The 19,047-nt window shown below is 50.0% G+C and overlaps 1 protein-coding gene and 1 pseudogene across 6 annotated transcripts in view; one reads left to right on the top strand and one right to left on the bottom strand.

Annotated features, from left to right (window-relative positions):
- Positions 1-13,163, top strand: part of TMEM8B (transmembrane protein 8B) — a 27,724-nt gene extending 14,561 nt beyond the window's left edge. For 3 of the 6 annotated variants that reach the window (XM_036854812.1, XM_036854806.1, XM_036854811.1), the window contains 7 exons: positions 3,493-3,586; positions 3,744-3,867; positions 3,981-4,123; positions 4,337-4,515; positions 11,604-11,750; positions 11,884-12,000; positions 12,255-13,163. In XM_036854812.1, the coding sequence (XP_036710707.1) occupies positions 3,493-3,586; positions 3,744-3,867; positions 3,981-4,123; positions 4,337-4,515; positions 11,604-11,750; positions 11,884-12,000; positions 12,255-12,686 (1,236 nt within the window). In that variant the 3' untranslated portion in view covers positions 12,687-13,163. Of the gene's footprint in view, positions 1-3,492; positions 3,587-3,743; positions 3,868-3,980; positions 4,124-4,336; positions 4,516-11,603; positions 11,751-11,883; positions 12,001-12,134 lie in introns of all 6 variants that reach the window. The other 3 variants (XM_036854807.1, XM_036854810.1, XM_036854808.1) reach the window with 3 other exon arrangements.
- Positions 13,164-17,074: 3,911 nt separating this feature from the next.
- Positions 17,075-18,060, bottom strand: LOC118896388 (annotated as a pseudogene).
- Between the last annotated feature and the right edge of the window lie 987 nt (positions 18,061-19,047).

The following is a 19,047-nucleotide window of genomic DNA, read 5'->3' on the forward strand; positions in this document are numbered from 1 at the left end:
CTATCGCGGCCTCTCTTGTTGCGGAGCACAGGCTCCAGACACGCAGGCTCAGTAATTGTGGCTCACGGGCCTAGTTGCTCCGCGGCATGTGGGATCTTCCCAGACCAGGGCTCGAACCCGTGTCCCCTGCATTGGCAAGCAGATTCTCAACCACTGCTCCACCAAGGAAGCCCCTAGAGGCATTCTTGACATTCCATCAAAGTCTGCCTCCATGGATTTTTTACCCACTGACCTTTGTTTTGCCCCAGAAGCTATATCCAGTAGTCTACCCTGTCCTTTTTTTTTTTTTTAAAGGAACTCCTTTATTTATTTATTTATTTATTTATTTATTTATTTATTTATTTATTTTTGGCTGTGTTGGGTCTTTGTTTCTGTGCGAGGGCTTTCTCCAGTTGCGGCAAGCGGGGGCCACTCTTCATCGCAGTGCGCAGGCCTCTCACTATCGCGGCCTCTCTTGTTGCGGAGCACAGGCTCCAGATGCGCAGGCTCAGTAGTTGTGGCTCACGGGCCTAGTTGCTCCGCGGCATGTGGGATCTTCCCAGACCAGGGCTCGAACCCGTGTCCCCTGCATTGGCAGGCATATTCTCAACCACTGCGCCACCAGGGAAGCCCTTTTTTTTTTTTAATAGACATTTTTCAGAGCAGTTTTAGGCTTACAGAAAATTGAGGAAAGTACAGAGAGTTCCCCTCTTTCCCCACACAGTGTCCCCTATTACTCACATCTTGCATTAGTGTGGTACATTTGTTGCATCCCTATCCAATTCTAACAGCCCTTTGGATGCCTCTCAGCCTCGCCAAAGCTGAACAGCCTCAGCATCTTTTTTTTTTTTTTTTTTTTATAAAGTAGGCTATTTAATTTTATTTATTTATTTTTGGCTGTGCTGGGTCTTCGGTTCGTGCGAGGGCTTTCTCTAGTTGCGGCAAGTGGGGGCCACTCTTCGTCGCGGTGCGGGGACCGCTCTTCATCGCGGTGCGTGGGCCTTTCACTATCGCGGCCCCTCCCGTTGCGGGGCACAGGCTCCAGACGCGCAGGCTCAGTAGTTGTGGCTCACGGGCCCAGCCGCTCCGTGGCATGTGGGATCTTCCCAGACCAGGGCTCGAACCCGTGTCCCCTGCATTAGCAGGCAGATTCTCAACCACTGCGCCACCAGGGAAGCCCCCAGCCTCAGCATCTTAGACTTCTCATCCTCTGCTGTCTCCTCTGGTCATACTTCTGGTCATCATGCCTCTGAAATAAGTGATCCAAGGTGGTCTGACCTGGGTGGCAGGCAGCATTTGTGCAACCTGAGATCAAGTTACCTCTTTCAGCTGCTGCCTCACACTGTGGGGTCACCTGAGGCTTGTGGTAGACTAAGACCTCTGGATCTTTTTCCTTTTCCTTTTTTTGCTTCAAAACAATTGTATACATTTTTATTATAAAAATAATAGGATCACATATAAAGGCTTTGGAAAATAGAGGAAGACACCTCCATAACACAACTGCTTAGCTTTTTGGTATATGTCCTCCTAGTCCTTATCCAAATTAACTGATGTGTTTATCTAGTTGTAACCAAGGACCATGCACATTTTCATGCCCTGAGATTGGTTCATGTGAACCGCTGCCAATTCCTATCTCATATTTTTGCAGCACACTTTTTAACCTGAGTGGAAGAATTTATGTCCATCTTTGAGACATTGCCTAACACTGGTTTGGACCTTGCATTTTCACTGCTTTGTGTAATTCACACACTTGAAAAGCTGGCCTTCTAAACCTCTTAGTCATTATTTTCAGCACTGAACAAGACTGGGCTGAGGGCAGAGCCCTGTGTCAGGCCATTGGCAACTGTCTTGGGTTGGCGTTGATCTAATTATTTATCTACTGTTCCCTCAGCCAAAAATCCTTTTAACTTTACTATCCCTCAGCTCTGGGGCAGGGATCATTTTCCTATCACCCACCTGAGACCTGGTCTGTGTCTTGAGGTGGTGTTTTATGGGACATGGCTCAGAACTTTCTAGTGATCCTGCTGGTCAGGACAGAGCTGACTCTTCAACCCCAAGATGTTCCTTATTTTCATACTCAAATTCTCTGTGTTCTGGCTAAGACTGTATATGTTCTGTGTTTGCTTATTGCCATGCCTTTGGGCAATGACAGTGAAGTCTTGATTTGACCTTGAAACTATAGAGCCTATGTCAGAGACCAGCCCCACCCATACTGACTCTTCCTCAGTACCCTGAGAGGAGAGGCCCACCTCCCCTGCTGCTTTGCCCTGTCTCTCTCTGCATTCTTGTCAATTTTCTCTAAAAGGCATCTGCTTACATTCCAGCCATCTGCATGCTATGACACTGCTGCACACTTCAGACAGCCTGTTCTATTTATTCTGAAAGGTATATTGGCACACCTACTCTGATCTTTTCCTCAAGTATTTTGATGTTTTCCCTTGGATCAAAAACTGGACATTTGGCTCAGAGAACTGCATACCTAGAGGACATTTCTTCTTTGGCTCCCACCAGAATGGCTTTTGCTGAAAAATACTTTGGCATATAGCCCTGGGCTTGCATTGAGGGAAGTTATGAACAAGTTGTATGAACTTCACTCTCGCAGCTAAGGATAGGAGGCGGGGCAGCACACAGTGCTTCTTTGATGTGAATTTAATTGAGAACCACCCCTTTGGGTGCAGTGCTTCTCCTGAGACTCTAACTTTTATCTTGTGGACTCACAAATGTGGTAACTCACGTTTTCTTCTTTGCTTTGGTTGCTTGGAAGTCAGCAAATATATGGCCCACATCTAGGGACAGATTTGTAAATTTCCCTCATGTATTTATTTTATCCTGTTATAGGTATTTAATAAGCTGCCTCAAATCCTTCTTGAATGAGGTGAGCTTATGGCATCCTGTTACCTTTATTCTTGTAGACAACCCTTTCCGTTTACTCCTGTGGATATCCAGTTTCTTTTAATCCCAGCCAGTTTGCTACATTTAATCCCGTAGGCGTCCTATTACCACTGCTCAGTACCTAGAATCATTTCACCTGAGGAAGAGTGCATTTCTTTACATGCCTCCCGCCTTCAAGGCCCAGGTGAAGATGTGAAGATGACTGACGAACCTTACAATCACCTTTGTTTACAACTAGTGTCTACATCCAGCAACAGTGCTCTTCCCCTTCCCCCCATCAAGCTAGATAGGACTGAAAAAGTGGGTGTTGTCTCTTGCCTGGACAGAATTTAAACAATTCTTCCCAAAGAAAGGATTCAGAAGTGGCCTTGCCTTCTCATCAGTCTTTGAAAGATCTCTGCTGTGGAAGATCTGGTGTTTCCCAGTTTTTCTGTTGTAAGAACGAGGAGGTGAGGGGTGGGGAGGGTGCTTCCGTGTGGAGAGCACCTGCAGGTACGGGGTGTCCAGTGAGGGCCTGGAGGGGTTTCTGGGGAGGGGTTAAGAGGTGGAGGAGCCTGGCAGGGGGGCTGGTGGAGGGCCTGGATGGTGTGGCCGCCTCATCTTTATACCCGCCCTGCCCAGAGCTCCCTGCGCCAGGAAAATGTGACCGTGTTCGGATGCCTGACTCACGAGGTGCCCTTGAGCCTGGGGGATGCAGCAATGACTTGTTCCAAAGGTGGAGTGAGGAACCGGGGAAGGAGGGGGGGCTGGAAGTCGGGGGTACGGGGTTGGGTATGGAGGAAGGATGGGCTAGGGCGTCTGGGAACTGGAGGCAGGCGGGTGAGGGTTCTTTAGGTCCTGACCCCACACTGACTCCTCCCTTCTCCCCTCAGAGTCCCTGGCCGGCTTCCTCCTCACGGTCAGTGCCACCTCCCGAGTGGCCAGGCTGCGAATCCCATTCCCGCAGACGGGGACCTGGTTCCTAACCCTGCGCTCCCTGTGCGGGGTGGGGCCTCGGTGAGCGGGACGGGGCGCGGCAGGGCGCGGCCGGGCGCGGCGGGGCGGGGCGGGGCGGGGCGGGGCGGTGCGCGGCTGCGCCCGGGCCCGGTTGATTGGCAGTTTGTGCGCAGGTTCGTGCGGTGCCGGAACGCGACGGCCGAGGTGCGGCTGCGCACTTTCCTGTCCCCGTGCGTGGACGACTGCGGGCCCTACGGCCAGTGCAAGCTGCTGCGCACGCACAACTATCTGTACGCGGCCTGCGAGTGCAAGGCCGGTGAGCCGGCTGGGCTGGCGAGGGAGCCCACCCGGGGCGGTCGGGAGGGAGGTGGCAGCCTGAGTAGCCGGGTTTGAGGGGGTGCGGAGTCAGGGTGGGACCACCCTCCTCTGGCAGTGGCGTCGGGCTTGAGCAGAGGCCGCCAGCGGAAGTGTCCGCTGAAGCCTGGGCTGCCTTCTCACCTCTTCCACCCTGTGCCTCTCTCATCCGCAGGATGGCGGGGCTGGGGCTGCACCGACAGTGCGGATGCGCTCACCTACGGATTCCAGCTTCTGTCCACACTACTGCTCTGCCTGAGCAACCTCATGTTTTTGCCCCCCGTGGTCCTGGCCATTCGGAGTCGATATGTGCTGGAAGCGGCTGTCTACACCTTCACCATGTTCTTCTCCACGGTATGCGGTGGCATCTGTGTCTTCACCGAGTCCTTACCCATGGTGGGGGGCGGTGAGAGTCTACATTTCCACCACGGGGTTTGGGGATGTCTACACCTTCATGGTATGAGAATGTCTCCTCTTCAGTGTACAGCAGTGCTTCCTGACCGCTTCGTATCATGGCATGCGAACATGATAATTTTTATAAGGCACATTGGGATATATGAACAAGGCTCTTTGCGATTTAAGATAACAAATAGTCACTGGAGACAGTGTGGGGTCTCCAGCGACACGCACCCTGCCTGTCCACTCTAAGGGCTAAGGGGACCTTTACCTCAACACACTGGCTGAGAAACTCTGACCTACAGTTTGGAATTGTGTCCACACAATTCCCCTGAGATGCTACATCTAGGCATCTTTTCATCTCATCCCTGGGCTCTTGGTATCTTGTGATGTACAGTGCCTGCCTATGAGCACTGCAAACATCTTAGATGGATTCAGACTTTTCCACATGTCTTAGCAATAAGGATATCACAAAAACCAATACATGCCTCCCTGTTGTCCAGTATTAATAGATCAGACATATATCCAAATTACAAAAATCCTACTTATCATCCAGGAGAAAGTGGGGGGCAAATGTCCTGAAACTGAGTCATGGTCTAGGGTCCCGGTTGTTTCTCCACAGGTGAGGAACAGTGGGCTGTAACCGAGCCATGTAGCAAGACCTTGGCCACTTAAGCTGCATGAGAACAGCACACCCCAGTTTTGTTTGACTGGTTCCCTTTTTAGGCCTGCTCTGACAATGCCCCACTCTGTTTTTATATTCAACATTGTTTCTCTCTCTCTCTCTTTTTTTTAGTTTCCAGATCCTTTTTATATTGTTGCTCACTAAATCCTCTAGCAACAGCTCTTTCACCAGCACACTCTTGGTTATGTGCAGATCTAATGTGGTTTGCAATTAGTAAGAACACCTAAGTGTGTCAGGAGCCTGGAGCGTGTGAGGAGAGCGTATCCATTCTCCTGCACTTCACAAAGCATCCTGGGCATTGGCTCCAGGGTGTTCAGTATCAGATGGCTTCTTATCTTCTGGATTTGATGGCATATCATCCTGAAAAGAAAAGACCTTCCCCTAGTAGGAACGCTGGGGGAGTCGAAAGTGCCTGGCATCACATACAGTGCTTCCACTTTCTTAAATAAGGCAGTAAGCAAATGATCAAGGAGAAGGTACTGGCTCTGAGGTGTTGCGTAAAGTCCTGCTCTGACTCCTGTTTTTTTTCCACACGTGCCAAAGTGTAGAGCTACTTGTGATTCATTTTTCCCAGGCAGATTTCCTCTTGTCCCTCTTTCCTGTTCTTTATTTAGTTTAGACTTATTTCATTCCTCAGCAGTCTCCATTTAAGGACCCATCGGTCATATTGCAGGTATCAGCACCAGCATAGTAGGCGACAGTCTTCTTCCTTGTCTTCAAATCCAGGACAGTCTACACCTGGAAGTAGTGTGTCACTTCCTACGCAGGGCCTGGGAGCAGACAGTAGCTTTGTTCTTCAGGAGTTTAAAATTCAAAATGTAAATAAGTGAAAAAAGCAAAACAAAGCAAGCCACAAACCCAGCACTTGATTTTGTATATAGCCGACAGTTCAGATAACTATAACAGAAAAACAACATCTACTGAATACATGCTGTGTGTGAGACACTGCTCGTCGAATCCTCCCCATAACGCTGTAATAATAGAGAGGTATTGCTATTATTATTATCCCTGTTTTGCAGATGAGGAAAGTTTAAATACTTTGCCTAAGGCCTGAGGTGAGTGGTAGAACCAAACTTCTCACTCAGCCTGCCTCCTGATCCCTCTCATGTAATCATTGAGATGTAGTGTTCCCCTTGCATAGGGCAGTGAGCGTGCATTGATACATTTCTAACCTGACTTCAGTTTCTCAGAAGTCCTGGAGTATGTAGAAATACTAACGACCTCACTTTAGTAGTTCTCAAATTCTTAAAAGATAAAAAGAGCCAATCAAAAGGTCAGGAAATATAACCAAACCAAATACAAGAAATCACAGGGAAAATATATCAGACATTGCGGTTGTGCACCTCTAACTCATACAGTTAAAGCCACATGTCCTTCACAGTGCTAGAGGAGTCTTCATAATTGGATCCCAAAAGACCCAGACAGAGCTGACATCCTGGGGCCCCTGCAGCCTTCCTGGCTGATTGCTGAGACCCTGGCTGCAAGCCCACCTCCTCATTACCTCTTCTGTTCCTCACACCAGCACAAGTAATTCTCAGTGGCCCTTGGCAAAATCCCATGACTGTTTCCAAGAGGAAACGGAAGCAGAAAATAAGAGAACAGCAGGAAGTTTCATTCTATCCCGAGTACAAATATTCTAATCTTTGTATGGATTGAATATATTTGCATCTCCAATTTTAAATTCTGTGGTGCCAGGATACTCTGTTTTGGAGCGTTAGACAAACTGTATAGTTATGTTATAAAAGTATAAAATTCCACAGAAAAAAACAATTTAGGATAATTTTCCAAAATTATCTTGTAAGTAAAGAAATGTTCAAAGCTGAGGAAGGTGTCAAATTAGATTATACTAATAGAAGCCAGTTAGTAGTCTGAATTTCTTTTCTTAAATCCCCCAATCTTTCTGTGTTATTTCTACCACTTCTTTTTATTGCTGATGACAAAAGGAATACTAATCTAAAAATTAGTCCACAATTTTCAGTGAGACAACAATAGTGCAATATATATATATATGTAATATATATAATTTTTTTTTGCATAAGGGAAAGTTTATTAGTGTGGGGATATTCTCCCATGAATATACATGGCATAAAGTATAAGATGACTATAAGGTGACTAAAATTTACTGGGCACATACTGTGTGCCAAACATATAGGAGAGTATTCCAGATGTTCAAGGTAGAGTTTCCCAGGTGCCACTATAACTCAGCCTTCAGTAGCCCACTCCAACTTTCGGTTGAGCCAGTTGCTTCTAGGTGATGGGTAAATGGTTACACCAGTGAAATCTATGGTGGTGAGCAATTTGCTTTACCTCATTTACTATAAATTGTGCCTCCTGGTTAGAGATGGTGCTGAATGGGTGCCATGGCAATCGATAATGGATCCTGCACCATGAATAGTAAAGCAGGCTGAAGCACTGCAGGCAGAAGAGACAAACATGCCTAGAATATATGATAACAAGATGCTGTCTCCTCCGGGTTGAGGAGTTTCAGTGAAGCAAGCTGCCGCAGGTTGTTGGCGGGTTTCCCTAGCAAAGTGTGCCCCGGGAGGGAGTCAGTGATGGACTTTACTGATGGCATTTTTGGACATTCAGCAGTGACAGTAGCCAGATCAGGATTGGTGAAATGTAGATCATGTTGTTCACCTCACACTGCAGTTTTATTTATTTTTATTTTTTTAATATTTATTTATTTATTTTGGCTGCACCGGGCCTTGGTTGCGGCACGCGGGATCTTCGTTGCGGCATGTGGACTTCTTAGTTGCGGCATGTATGTGGGATCTAGTTTCCTGACCAGGGGTCGAACCCAGGCCCCCTGCACTGGGAGCACGGAGTCTTATCCACTGGACCACCAGGAAAGTCCCCACACTGCAGTTTTAATTTAACTCTACCCCTAAGGGTTTTTCTACAACCTTAAACAATCTCTTTGACTTTCTAGTATACTTGTAGAATAATCAGTCATAGAAGATTAGAGAGATGATATCCCCCAAAACCTCTCCACTCCAGAGATGATCTCTCCATTATTCCCCACTCGTTTTTTCAATGTAGAAATTCCTAGGAGGAAATCAACCTTCAATTAATTATTTTCTTAGATGTGTCTTCAATGTTACGTGATTCAGCTTTGCTTTTTTTCTGCTGATATATATATATATTTTTTAATATTTTTAAAATTTATTTATTTATTTATTTTTATTTTTGGCTGTGTTGGGTCTTCGTTTCTGTGCGAGGGCTTTCTCTAGTTGCGGCAAGCGGGGGCCACTCTTCATCACGGTGCGCGGGCCTCTCACTATCGCGGCCTCTCTTGTTGCGGAGCACAGGCTCCAGATGCGCAGGCTCAGTAGTTGTGGCTCACGGGCCTAGTTGCTCCGCGGCATGTGAGATCTTCCCAGACCAGGGCTCGAACCCGTGTCCCCTGCATTGGCAGGCAGACTCTCAACCACTGCGCCACCAGGGAAGCCCTCTGCTGATATTTATCCTCTCTTATCTGAGATTGAAAGATTTATTACAAGTCCCTCTCCCAGAAGCGTTTGGGCATTTCCTGCTATATACCTGAAAGTCAGGCATATGAAACAAGTGCTTGGTGAAGTGTGAGAGGTGAAATTAATGCTTTAAAATAAAATCCGAATCATAAAACAGTATTGGGTAATTTAGTGAGCAGTAGTACGTATATCCGGTCTTGGAGGTAGAGAAATAGAAAAAGGCCAAAATATTGATTTGTTTAGGAACCAAATTAGTTCCCAATTAATCACATATAAGAGAAAGAATTAAAAAATAAACCTTTGAGGCATATTCAAACATTAATTCTAATACTGATATGGGCCCACATGAAAAGTCTCTCCAAGTTTCCCAGTAAGAACTCATTTTCTCTATTTAATAATATAAAAGAGGGATTTATGTCCCCAAACTTATAAACCCTCTGAAAAGCCTGGGATACTCACTTAAAACATGATAATTCCAGAGCAGTCTCTTCCTGAAGGGACAACATTCTTTACCTCCAAAGTGAAGGGAAAGAAAGAGGATAGGTACACAAGTTGAAGACTTGCAGTTTAAAATGCGAAGGAATCGAACCCAAGGTTTCCCAATGTCAATTAATATCCCTGAGTTTTCTTTTTCATTTAGTTTTCTTTTTCTAAACTCCTAGCTTCTCCCTGCCCTTATGTTATTCCCCCTCTCCCCTCTGTTGGTTGAAGTTAAACATTTTGCAATTTGAATGACTGGATGAAATCTTCAACAGGTTCAAAAGAAACATTAGCAATTTCTTTCGCATCCTTTGTCTCTCAAGACTAAACTTTTGAGTCTGTTTTCCCATCCTGTTGGTGGCAGCTCTGCATCTGGGCTGGCTTCTGTCAGCTTTCACAACAGACCTGCTTCAGTTTCCCACCTGCTTTCCCTAAGGTCGCTGCCGTTTCAGTGAGGTTGCGGTGTCATGGTTTGTGCTATGAGTTCGGGATATAATGCTCCTTTTCCCTGAACTCTTCTTCCTGACCCCGCCTCCACCTTCTCGTTCTCAGCTCTGACTCATTCAAACAGGAGACTAGGTTCTCCCATTTTCATTTTCCCCAGGAGTTACTGAGACCCCACTGCTGCCAGTGAGTGAAATTGTGATATTGCTCCGCTATCTCTCTCCTCAGCTGTGGGCTGGATATCCCTGCCCCCTCCCTGCCCACACCCAGAGCCATGCCTCTGGAGGCCTGGATACCTGTCTCACTGAGGTCTGTAAGGCTGTCTCTCTTTTGGGCTCAGAACCCTTGTGACTTAGGGTTGCCTTTTGATAGAATGATGAAGAAACTGATGTGGGCTGAAAGTAGTGCCTAAAGGGTCCATCCAGTCAGTGATCAAGCCACTTCAAAGGCTGCCTTTGGATGGTACAACACAGCCTTCCTGCCCCAGCTTCGGTTCAGCCTGATGCATTTCAGCCCAATCCTGGCAACTACACTGAGTTGTTTCTCCTATCAAGAGGTGCTCTCAGTAGCCATGGCTCCCTGAGGACCTGGGGTAAAGTGCAGGGGACAGAGGTCAAACATTGATTCGCAGAATCTTAAGAGACTTTTTTGATCCCCTAAAATCTGCTGCCGTGTCTCAAACTCAGCTCCAATGAGTAGATTTTGGTCAAGTTTACATAGGTCAAAACCTTTTTCTTTCCCATTATAGCTTCATAATTTTTCTTAACCCTGCTTCCATTACCATAATAACCCAGTCTTCCTGACACGGAGCAGGGGCGATGTTGGGAGATGGGAGAAGTGAGCATGCCACTGTGATGGTTGTTCTCGGTCAGAGCTGTTTGTCTTCAGAGACCTTGCCCAGTCTCTTTTCTTTGGGTGGGCTCGTAAGGCACATGATATAGAAGGACACGTGTTCCTGCATCTCTGCACCAGATATTCTTGAAACCATCCATGGCCTTAGTGTTTAGCATCAATAAGTACTCAAATTATCTAAATTCTACACAGAAGTTCAAAGAAAGATGACAGTAAATGTTCCAAGACAAAATAAACTTGAACTCAGGTTATCCCTGGGTTACTGTTTTCGCAATAAGGGAATGCAGGCTGCCGGAGGTCCTGATAGCATTATCCAGCGGGGCACAGGGATTGGGACCACAGACCCAAGGGCTGATGGCAGAGCTTGGTTCCTTAATTGGAGTGCCCAGTATAGCTTGTTCCAGTTCCACTTGTGTCCCCTGCACCCCACCTTTAAGCTCCTCAATACCCTATTCTTTACTGTGTTCCCCACAGTGTAGGGTAGGTGAGCACTGTCCCTTCCCTATGTTCTTCCCATGGTGTAAAGTGCCATGCTCTTTTCCATGGCTTTAGGGACTGCCTTTTTTCTTACTGTCCCCCCCCCTTCCCCCATGGCATTGGGCGGGAGAGGATGCAGAGGACCAATTAGTGCAAGGTCTGAAGGTGAAGCATAACTCAGAGTCTGAGCTAACAGACAGGGCTTGGGGTTTGGATTGGCCAAGAGGCCAGATTCCAGCCTCAGAGCTTGGGCCAGGATTACAGGTGGGACCCACGCGAGCACAAGGGGATACAGGCAAGGATTGGCCTCAGCTTGAGAGACCTGGATCCCCTGGCTTGGTGCTCTCACAGCACATTCCAGAAGCAGGAAGATTAGGAAGGTGAGGACAAGGCTTAGGGCTGCCAGATACGTACAGCCTAAGACACAGACCGTACAGCCTAAGACACAGACCGGGCCTCCCTACCACATTCTTCTCAGGGGTGGGGAGCTGGGAATTTCCCAGTTCTGCTCAGTCTGTGCCCTCTGACCTCCGCTTTTCTGACAGCAGCACGCCACCCCATGGCCTCTTTCTCCGGTTTTGTAGACCTGGACCTTTGCCGCAAGTTCTCTCAATGCCTGTCCTCTCTTTCTCCAGTTCTACCATGCCTGTGACCAGCCAGGCATTGTGGTTTTCTGCATCATGGACTACGACGTGCTGCAGTTCTGTGACTTCCTGGGCTCTTTAATGTCCGTGTGGGTCACTGTCATTGCCATGGCTCGCTTACAGCCTGTGGTCAAGCAGGTCAGTCCAGAGTGGGCCCTGGGGGACAACCATAGCCAAAGTCTACTTGAAATCCACTTCCCCATCTCTCCTGGGGGCATTGCCGAGTGCCTCTCGCCATCCCGGCCCAGCCCCTGGAGACCTCTTTCTCTAGGTGCTGTACTTGCTGGGGGCTATGCTGCTGTCCATGGCTCTGCAGCTTGACCGGCATGGACTCTGGAACCTGCTTGGACCCAGTCTCTTTGCCCTGGGGATCTTGGCCACAGCCTGGGTAAGGTTGGGAGGGCTGGGGGCGGGGAGGTCCCAGCAGGACTTGGGTGCAGGGACTTGGGTATCTGGTTCCCAGTTTAAGGTGGGCTTGGACCCTGTCGTCATCACTGTGCTGCTCACAGCGCTGCACTCCAGTCTTGGTAGATGCCTTCAGGTCACCACCAGGGCTCAGGGGAAGCCTGAGAGTGACCAGCATTGGCTTGGGTTCCAAGGCCTCGCGTTCCTGAGCCCCACTTCTCTGCCTCCCCCAGACAGTACGCAGCGTCCGCCGCCGGCACTGCTACCCGCCCACGTGGCGCCGCTGGCTTTTCTACCTGTGCCCAGGCAGCCTTATCGCGGGCAGTGCCATCCTGCTCTATGCTTTTGTGGAGACCCGAGACAACTACTTCTACATTCACAGCATTTGGCATATGCTCATCGCTGGCAGTGTGGGCTTCTTGCTGCCCCCTCGTGCCAAGACTGACCGCCAGGTCCCGTCTGGAGCCCGGGCCCGGGGCTGCGGTTACCAGCTGTGCATCAATGAGCAGGAGGAGCTGGGCCTTGTGGGCCCGGGAGGGGCCACTGTCAGCAGCATCTGCGCCAGCTGAGAGGGGCTTTGGGCTGCCCTTGGGGAACGTGAACTCTTCCTCGGGGCAGAGAGCCCTTCCTTGGGTTCTTCCTGGGAGCATGGAGTCCTCCCAGGGATAAGAGACAAGTTGTATTTCTTGAGGACATGGAGTCTTTCTTAAGGACACAGAACTCTTTCAGGGACCTGGCACACTTCCCGAGGGCCTGGAGTCCTCCTGCATCTTAAGGACTGGAGCCCGTGCAGGGCCACAGAGCCCCCTCAGGACCAAGGAGTCCCTCCCAGGGGTGTGGAGCCCTTCCCAGGGTATGGAACCCTCCCGAGGATATGGATTCCTGCCCCGGGAGACCAAGCCCTCTCAGGACGTGGCATCGTTCCTAAGGAAACGGAGTCCATCCTGGGGAAGCTGAGTCTCCAGATCTTCCCAGCAGCTCAGCAACTATGGGCTCAGGCTTCCTTCCCAGAGGCAGCATCTGGGCTGTGCTGCGCTGGGAGGGGGATGCAGGACAGATGGGGCTGGGACTGGGGCTGGGGTGGCTGGTATCCTGAGCTGATGCAGGTGGAGTCTGGTGTGTCTCCAATGAAGTATTTGCTGGTTCTGTGCTGCCTTTTTTTTCCTGGGGGAAAGGGTGTGGGGAGGGGAGGGAAAGAGGGACCCTGAGACAATCAACAGGGGTGACGGAGCCCAGCTGGCATGAGCTGCTGGAGCTATTGTCTGAGGCTTTTGCCCCATTGTGTCAGGCTGCAGCAGCCAGGAGTAGGGAGTTGTGTGAGTCTGTGTGTGTGTACTTGCTGAGGTGATTTCAATCAGTGAGACAGACCTCCCTTGTGGTGCCCGCACCCAATAGGGAAGGAGGCTAAGGGCTCAGGAAATTGGACTAGCGGGTACAAATCTCAGATGTGCAAGAAATACCACAGGAATGTAACTTCTGTTTTGAGTCTCCATTTTGCCCGAGTGCCAGAAACATAATCTTTTGTCATTTGGGGATTTATTCTGTTTCCACAAAGGTCACAGCTGAGTCCCAAGGGTCTTACATAATGCCGAGATATTGCAAGGGTGTTCTCCCTGGTCACCAGGGTCCATGTGGCGCCCCTGAGATTTCCATCATCCCACCTGGTCCCCAGTCAGTGGTACAAGCAGGCCATCCTGGAGTGGTTTCTTGTCCCCATCTGTGTAACCCTTTCAGTCCTGAGGCTCTCCACCACTTCTGTACCACATGCAAAGACTTGTGAGACCTTGGTTACCCAGAAACACCTTGAAGCCATTTCTACCCTGGGTTCCTGCTCTGCATTTTACTTGACCAACAATGCATGAGTTGCTCCAGCTTTCACACCCTGCAAACCTGTCCAGGGGCTTGGTCTGGGGAGTGGGGCTCAGGGCCCCTCCCTTTTGGGGCCCTCCTATGCCAGTACTCTCACTACCTCCCCATCTCCTTGCTTTCTCCTCTCTCTAGCTTAGAGAATCTTTTTTTAATCTGGAGATGGGGACACCTACTTTTTCTTACATTTTTCTCCCAAATCTTTTGTTTATGCTTTAAGTCTTTTATGTTCCCTTTAGAGCCTAAGCTTTTGAAACTCAGATGCCAGGAAAACATCTCTTTGTTCTCTGCTTTCTGCAATCACATCTCTTCCTTGGGGCACTGAGCAGAGTGTGATGTAAGAAGGTCACATCTCACATCACATTCACCAATTGAATGGTAAGAAGGAAGGAGAGGTGTGGGCTAGGTGTCTGTTCCTGTATCAGAAATATTATTCCACACAGATCACTAGGACACATGAGCCCAGATAGCTGGGATTCAGGACACAGTCAGCAGAGTACAGAAGGCACTGAAGAGGGAGACACAGCTGAGACAGACCCCACCCAGCTAGGAGGGATCAGAAGGGGTTTTCTGGAAGCCGGCATTGAGTGAGGATTGAATGAGTTTCCATAATGCCAAGATGTTGGAAGAGTTTTCTCTCTGGTCACCAGTGTCCATATCACATTCCTCCCCTGAGATTTCCATCATCCCATCTGGTCCCCAAGCAGCAAAGCACTTAGAACACTTAGTATAGTGCCTAGCCTGGTATGTGGTTAAGTCTCCAATGTATGTTAGCTAAAGGTCAGGTGTTTGGACATGGGAGTCAACGGCAAGGGGGAGACACAGGGGCAGGAAAGACTGATCTTTACTGGGGAACTGGGACTAGTTCAGGGCATCTGGACCTGCAGGGGGTGTGTGTGTGGAGTTAGGGTGGAGGCAAGCAGCCGGTGATGAGGCTGGGCAGGTACATGGGGTCTGGCTTTTATCCTAGGGAAATGAGCAATGGCCTCATCGGAGGGGTTTAAGCAGGAGAGTAGCAGATCAGATTGGTTTGCTCTTTTTGCATTATTTTGTCTTTTCAGATAGGTGTTTCGACGGCTGGTGCAGAGGATTTTGGAGAGGATTTGGAGGCTGAAAGTGCAGCAACACAGCTGTTGCACTATTTGAGAGAGAGTTGGTGAAGGCAGCGTCAGTGGAAAGGAGGGGACTGATCCGAGAGCTGTTACGAGGTGGATTCTCTAGGACATGGTGACTGATTGGATGTGTGGGGTGGTGAGGGACGAAAGAAAGCCGATGGTGACTGCCACGTTTCTGGCTTGGTGACTTGGGGGGGTGTTGGTGCCATTCCCTGAGATGGTGACGCACCTTTGTGGGGCAGAATGATGAGTTCAGTTGTGGATAGTTTGAGTTTGAGGTGCCTGTGGGATTCCTGGAGGGAGAGGACCAGCAAGAAGACCGTGCCAGGCAGAGCAGCTGAACCAGGTCTGGAACCCTGGCCTCCTGGGTCCCAAAGCAGGGGTCCTTTGTTGTCTCCTGACTTGTTCAAGTGACTTCCTGGAATACAGGGCTGTGGCCACCAGATACTGCTGCTCCCTGCTCACGTCTGTCCACACGTTTGGACTAAGACCCCGGACTGCCCACAACTGCCTGGAGCACGCCCAGCAGCACAGGATCCAGTCCCCAGATGTGACATTGTGAGGGCTTCTGAGGGACAGTTCAGTTCAGTAACCCTCTATCGGGAAAGCTCTGTGGGAGCTGCAGAGACAAGCCAGACCTGGTTGAATCCCGCCATCAAGGAGCCCACATCGTGGTGAAATAGCATGGATGCAAAGCAGAATGGGATAGGTACCGAGTGAAAGATACCAACAAAGTGCTGTGGGACGTAAAGGAAAGAGAGACTATTCAAAGTGCACCAGGAAAGGCTGTGTGAGAGAGCTGGTGTCTAAGGTGGCTTGGAAAAATAGTCCCAGGTCTCACCAGAGATCAGCATGAGCAAGACACCAAGGTGTAGGCAGTACAGACACTGTAGCGAGGGGGTCACCGTGTGAAGGGGATTAGTGGAACATCAGGCTGGAGAAGTGGGGGGCTGGGTTCTGGAGGGCTTGAACTCAACTGAAGAATTAGGGCTTCATTCTGTGGTTAAGGGGAGCCATCGTAGGTTCTTGAGTAAGGCATCAGCCAGGGTCTGGCCAAAGTAGCAGGACAAGCGTGAGTGATATAAGGGGTCTGTTGTAGAGAACAGAGCTGTCGATTGTGGGAGCAGTTGGAGAAGCCTGTGCGAAGCTGGGCCTCTGCACCTGGTGTCGGGCCTGAAGCTGCTCTCGGCGGGCGTGAAGGGGGAGGTGAGGACAGACCAGCACCCAGGAGGACAAACTGGAGCCCGTGTCTGGGCCTCACTGCCTTCAGGCTCAGTGACACTGGTGACCTGCAGGAGGAGCTGGCACTCTCTGGCGTGGCGCTGCACTTGGCACGGGCCTCCGAGCAGCTGCAGGCGGCGTGGCAGGGGCTGGAGGAGCTGCGCTGACAGCAAGGTGAGCCCCAGGCCGGTGACAGCAAGTGAGGTCTCCCACCACGATGGTGCTGCTTCGCCTTCGCCTCCCGTCTCATGCGGATTTCTCTCGTGGTCCACCTGATCCCAGGACCTTACAGGGAAGGAAACTCTGGGAGGCCTGGTTCCACCCTAGTTAGCTCGACCCAGTCCAAAGCCACCACAACAGAGCTAACCAGCACTCTCCTGGGATGATTAACCTGGCAGCAGCCGGTGAAGGACAGTTGGTCCGAGAAAGGGAAGCTCTAGAAATCTGCAGTAGCCCCTGGGTTGACTGTAGGGTGGGTGGTTGTCACTAGGCTCTTCACGAATTCTTCAGTCCTCCCCCTCCTTCCAGATGTGTGGTAGGTGGGTGTCCCCTCCCCCTCGGTGTCAGCCCTGGTGTGTGCCTTGCCTTGGCCAGTGAGGTGGAAGTGGAAGTAACAGGTCACTTCTGAGCAGAAGCTTTAAGAATCAGTGCAGGCTTTGTCATTTTCTCTTTGCCTTTTGCCACTTGGACCAGCAGTGTGCCAGATGGTAGCTGCTTTATCATCCTGAGTCCCACAGGGATGAAGGCGATGGTGCAGAGCAGATCCAACCTCTGATGGACCTGCAGCGTGAGTGAGAAAAAGAACCTTTGTGGTTTTAAGCCATTGAAATTTTGAAGTCATGACCACAGTGTACCCTAGCCTGTCCTGCCTGATAGAGTTAGAGAGCAACAAGAAAAACAGGACATTTCCCTGGAGAGCAGGTCTCCCCTCAGCAGAGCTATGGCGGCAGCTTTCACCTCTGTGTTCCTCAGGCTGTAGATGATGGGGTTCAGCAAGGGTGTCACAACCCCATAGAACAATGCGATAATCTTAGCCAAGTTGGGGTCCTTGGCCTTGGGCTTGAAGTACTTGAAGGAGATGGTCCCATAGAAAACCACCACCACTGTGAGGCGGGCAGAGCAGGTGGAGAAGGCTTTGTGCCAGCCGGCAGCAGAGGGCACCCTCAGGATGGCAGCAAGGATGAAAACATAGGACAGGCAGATGAGCAGCAGCGGGGCCAGCGTCACGACAGTAGTGGCCACCATTGTTAGCAGCGCGTTTAGAGAGATGTCCCCACAGGCTAGTTTCAGCACTGCCAAGATCTCACAGAAGAAGTGGTTGATGACATTGTGGCCACAGAAGGGGAGGCTCCAGGTGAGAGTGGATTGCAGCGGGGAGTTGGCAAAGCCTGTCCCCCAGCTCAGCGCCGCCATCCACACGCACATCTGCCTGCTCATGAGCTCTGAGTACCGAAGCGGCTGGCAGATGGCCACGTGACGGTCACACGCCATCATGGCCAGGATCAGGCACTCCGTGGAGCCCAGCGCCAGGGTCAGGAACATCTGCAGGGCGCAACCAGGGAAGGAGATGGTGCTTTGGGTTTCCAGGAAATTGACCAGCATGAGAGGCACAAAGGAGGATGTGCCACAGATATCCATGAGGGAGAGGTTGCTGAGGAAGAAGTACATGGGGCTGTGCAGGCGGGGTCCAGCATGTTCAGCCTGATGAGGAGGGCGTTCCCCAGCACTATCACGGAGGAGATGCCCAGGCAGAGTACAAACAGCACCATCTCTAGGTTGTGGTGCTCGTGTAGCCCCAGCAGGACCTACTCTGTCACAGCTGTCTGGTTGGCCCCATCCATCTCATTCTCCCTCCTTTCCCGTCTGGACCACACGGGTGTTGGAAAAAGCACCAGCTGGCCTGGGAGCCAAGCAACCTGGATGTGTGACCTGGGGCGGGTCAGCCCTGCCTCTGGAATTTAGTCTCACCATCTGTATAATAAGAGAGTGGACTTCAGGTCTGCAAGCCGGCCCTCTCAGCTCTGCAGTTCTGGTGTAACTTAGGGGAGGCAGGGCCCATTCTCATCCCCTAGGCTCTTCTCTCTTCTCCCCTGGGTGGGCCCAGGGGAGACAATAGAATAGGGTTCATGTTTCAGGTGCTCCTTTGGAATCTAAAGCGTTCTTGCCTGTGAAGAGGAAGCATCTTTTCTGGGTTATGACTTCATACGGCTGAATTATGCCCATAGTATTTCGGATTCATTCACTCACTGAATATTTGTTGAATGCCTACTCTGTGCTAGGTACTGTTTAGGTGTTGGGGCTATAGTTGTATGAAAAATAAGTGGATAAAAAGATGCCACACCTGTCACAAGTGCTGCCCCTGTTTCTTAAGTGAGATGAGCTCGGGAAGGGAGGTGGGTGATGAGTGATGCTCGCTTAGCGTTCCTTTGGGCATAAAGGTTGAACATTTCCACTCCATAGGATGTGTAAGCCTTATTCTGGCCATTCCTCCTTAAGGAATCACAGACCATCCATTGATTTTTAAAAGAACATACAAGAACATACATATCCCAATAGAGCCGCTGGTCACAGCATTTAACCCTGGTCATGAAAGCCAAGTGACTCTCTTCTTGGCCTCCATATTACTTTTTAGGATAAATAATATCAGCAGTAATCTCACACAAAGAGGGAAACCAGGTCTCACGTGGTAGAGGCGTCGTCAGTCATTGACTAGCTTTATACAGGGAGGGTGGGAAAGGTTGCGGTCTTCGCCCAGGTAGCTTCCGTTGCTCTTCTGAGCTGGTCTCAGCCTCTTTGGGAAACGCCAGTGTCACGAGGGAGCGAAGTGT

This window comes from Balaenoptera musculus, chromosome 6 (genome assembly GCF_009873245.2).
Source record: "Balaenoptera musculus isolate JJ_BM4_2016_0621 chromosome 6, mBalMus1.pri.v3, whole genome shotgun sequence".
NCBI lineage: Eukaryota > Metazoa > Chordata > Mammalia > Artiodactyla > Balaenopteridae > Balaenoptera > Balaenoptera musculus.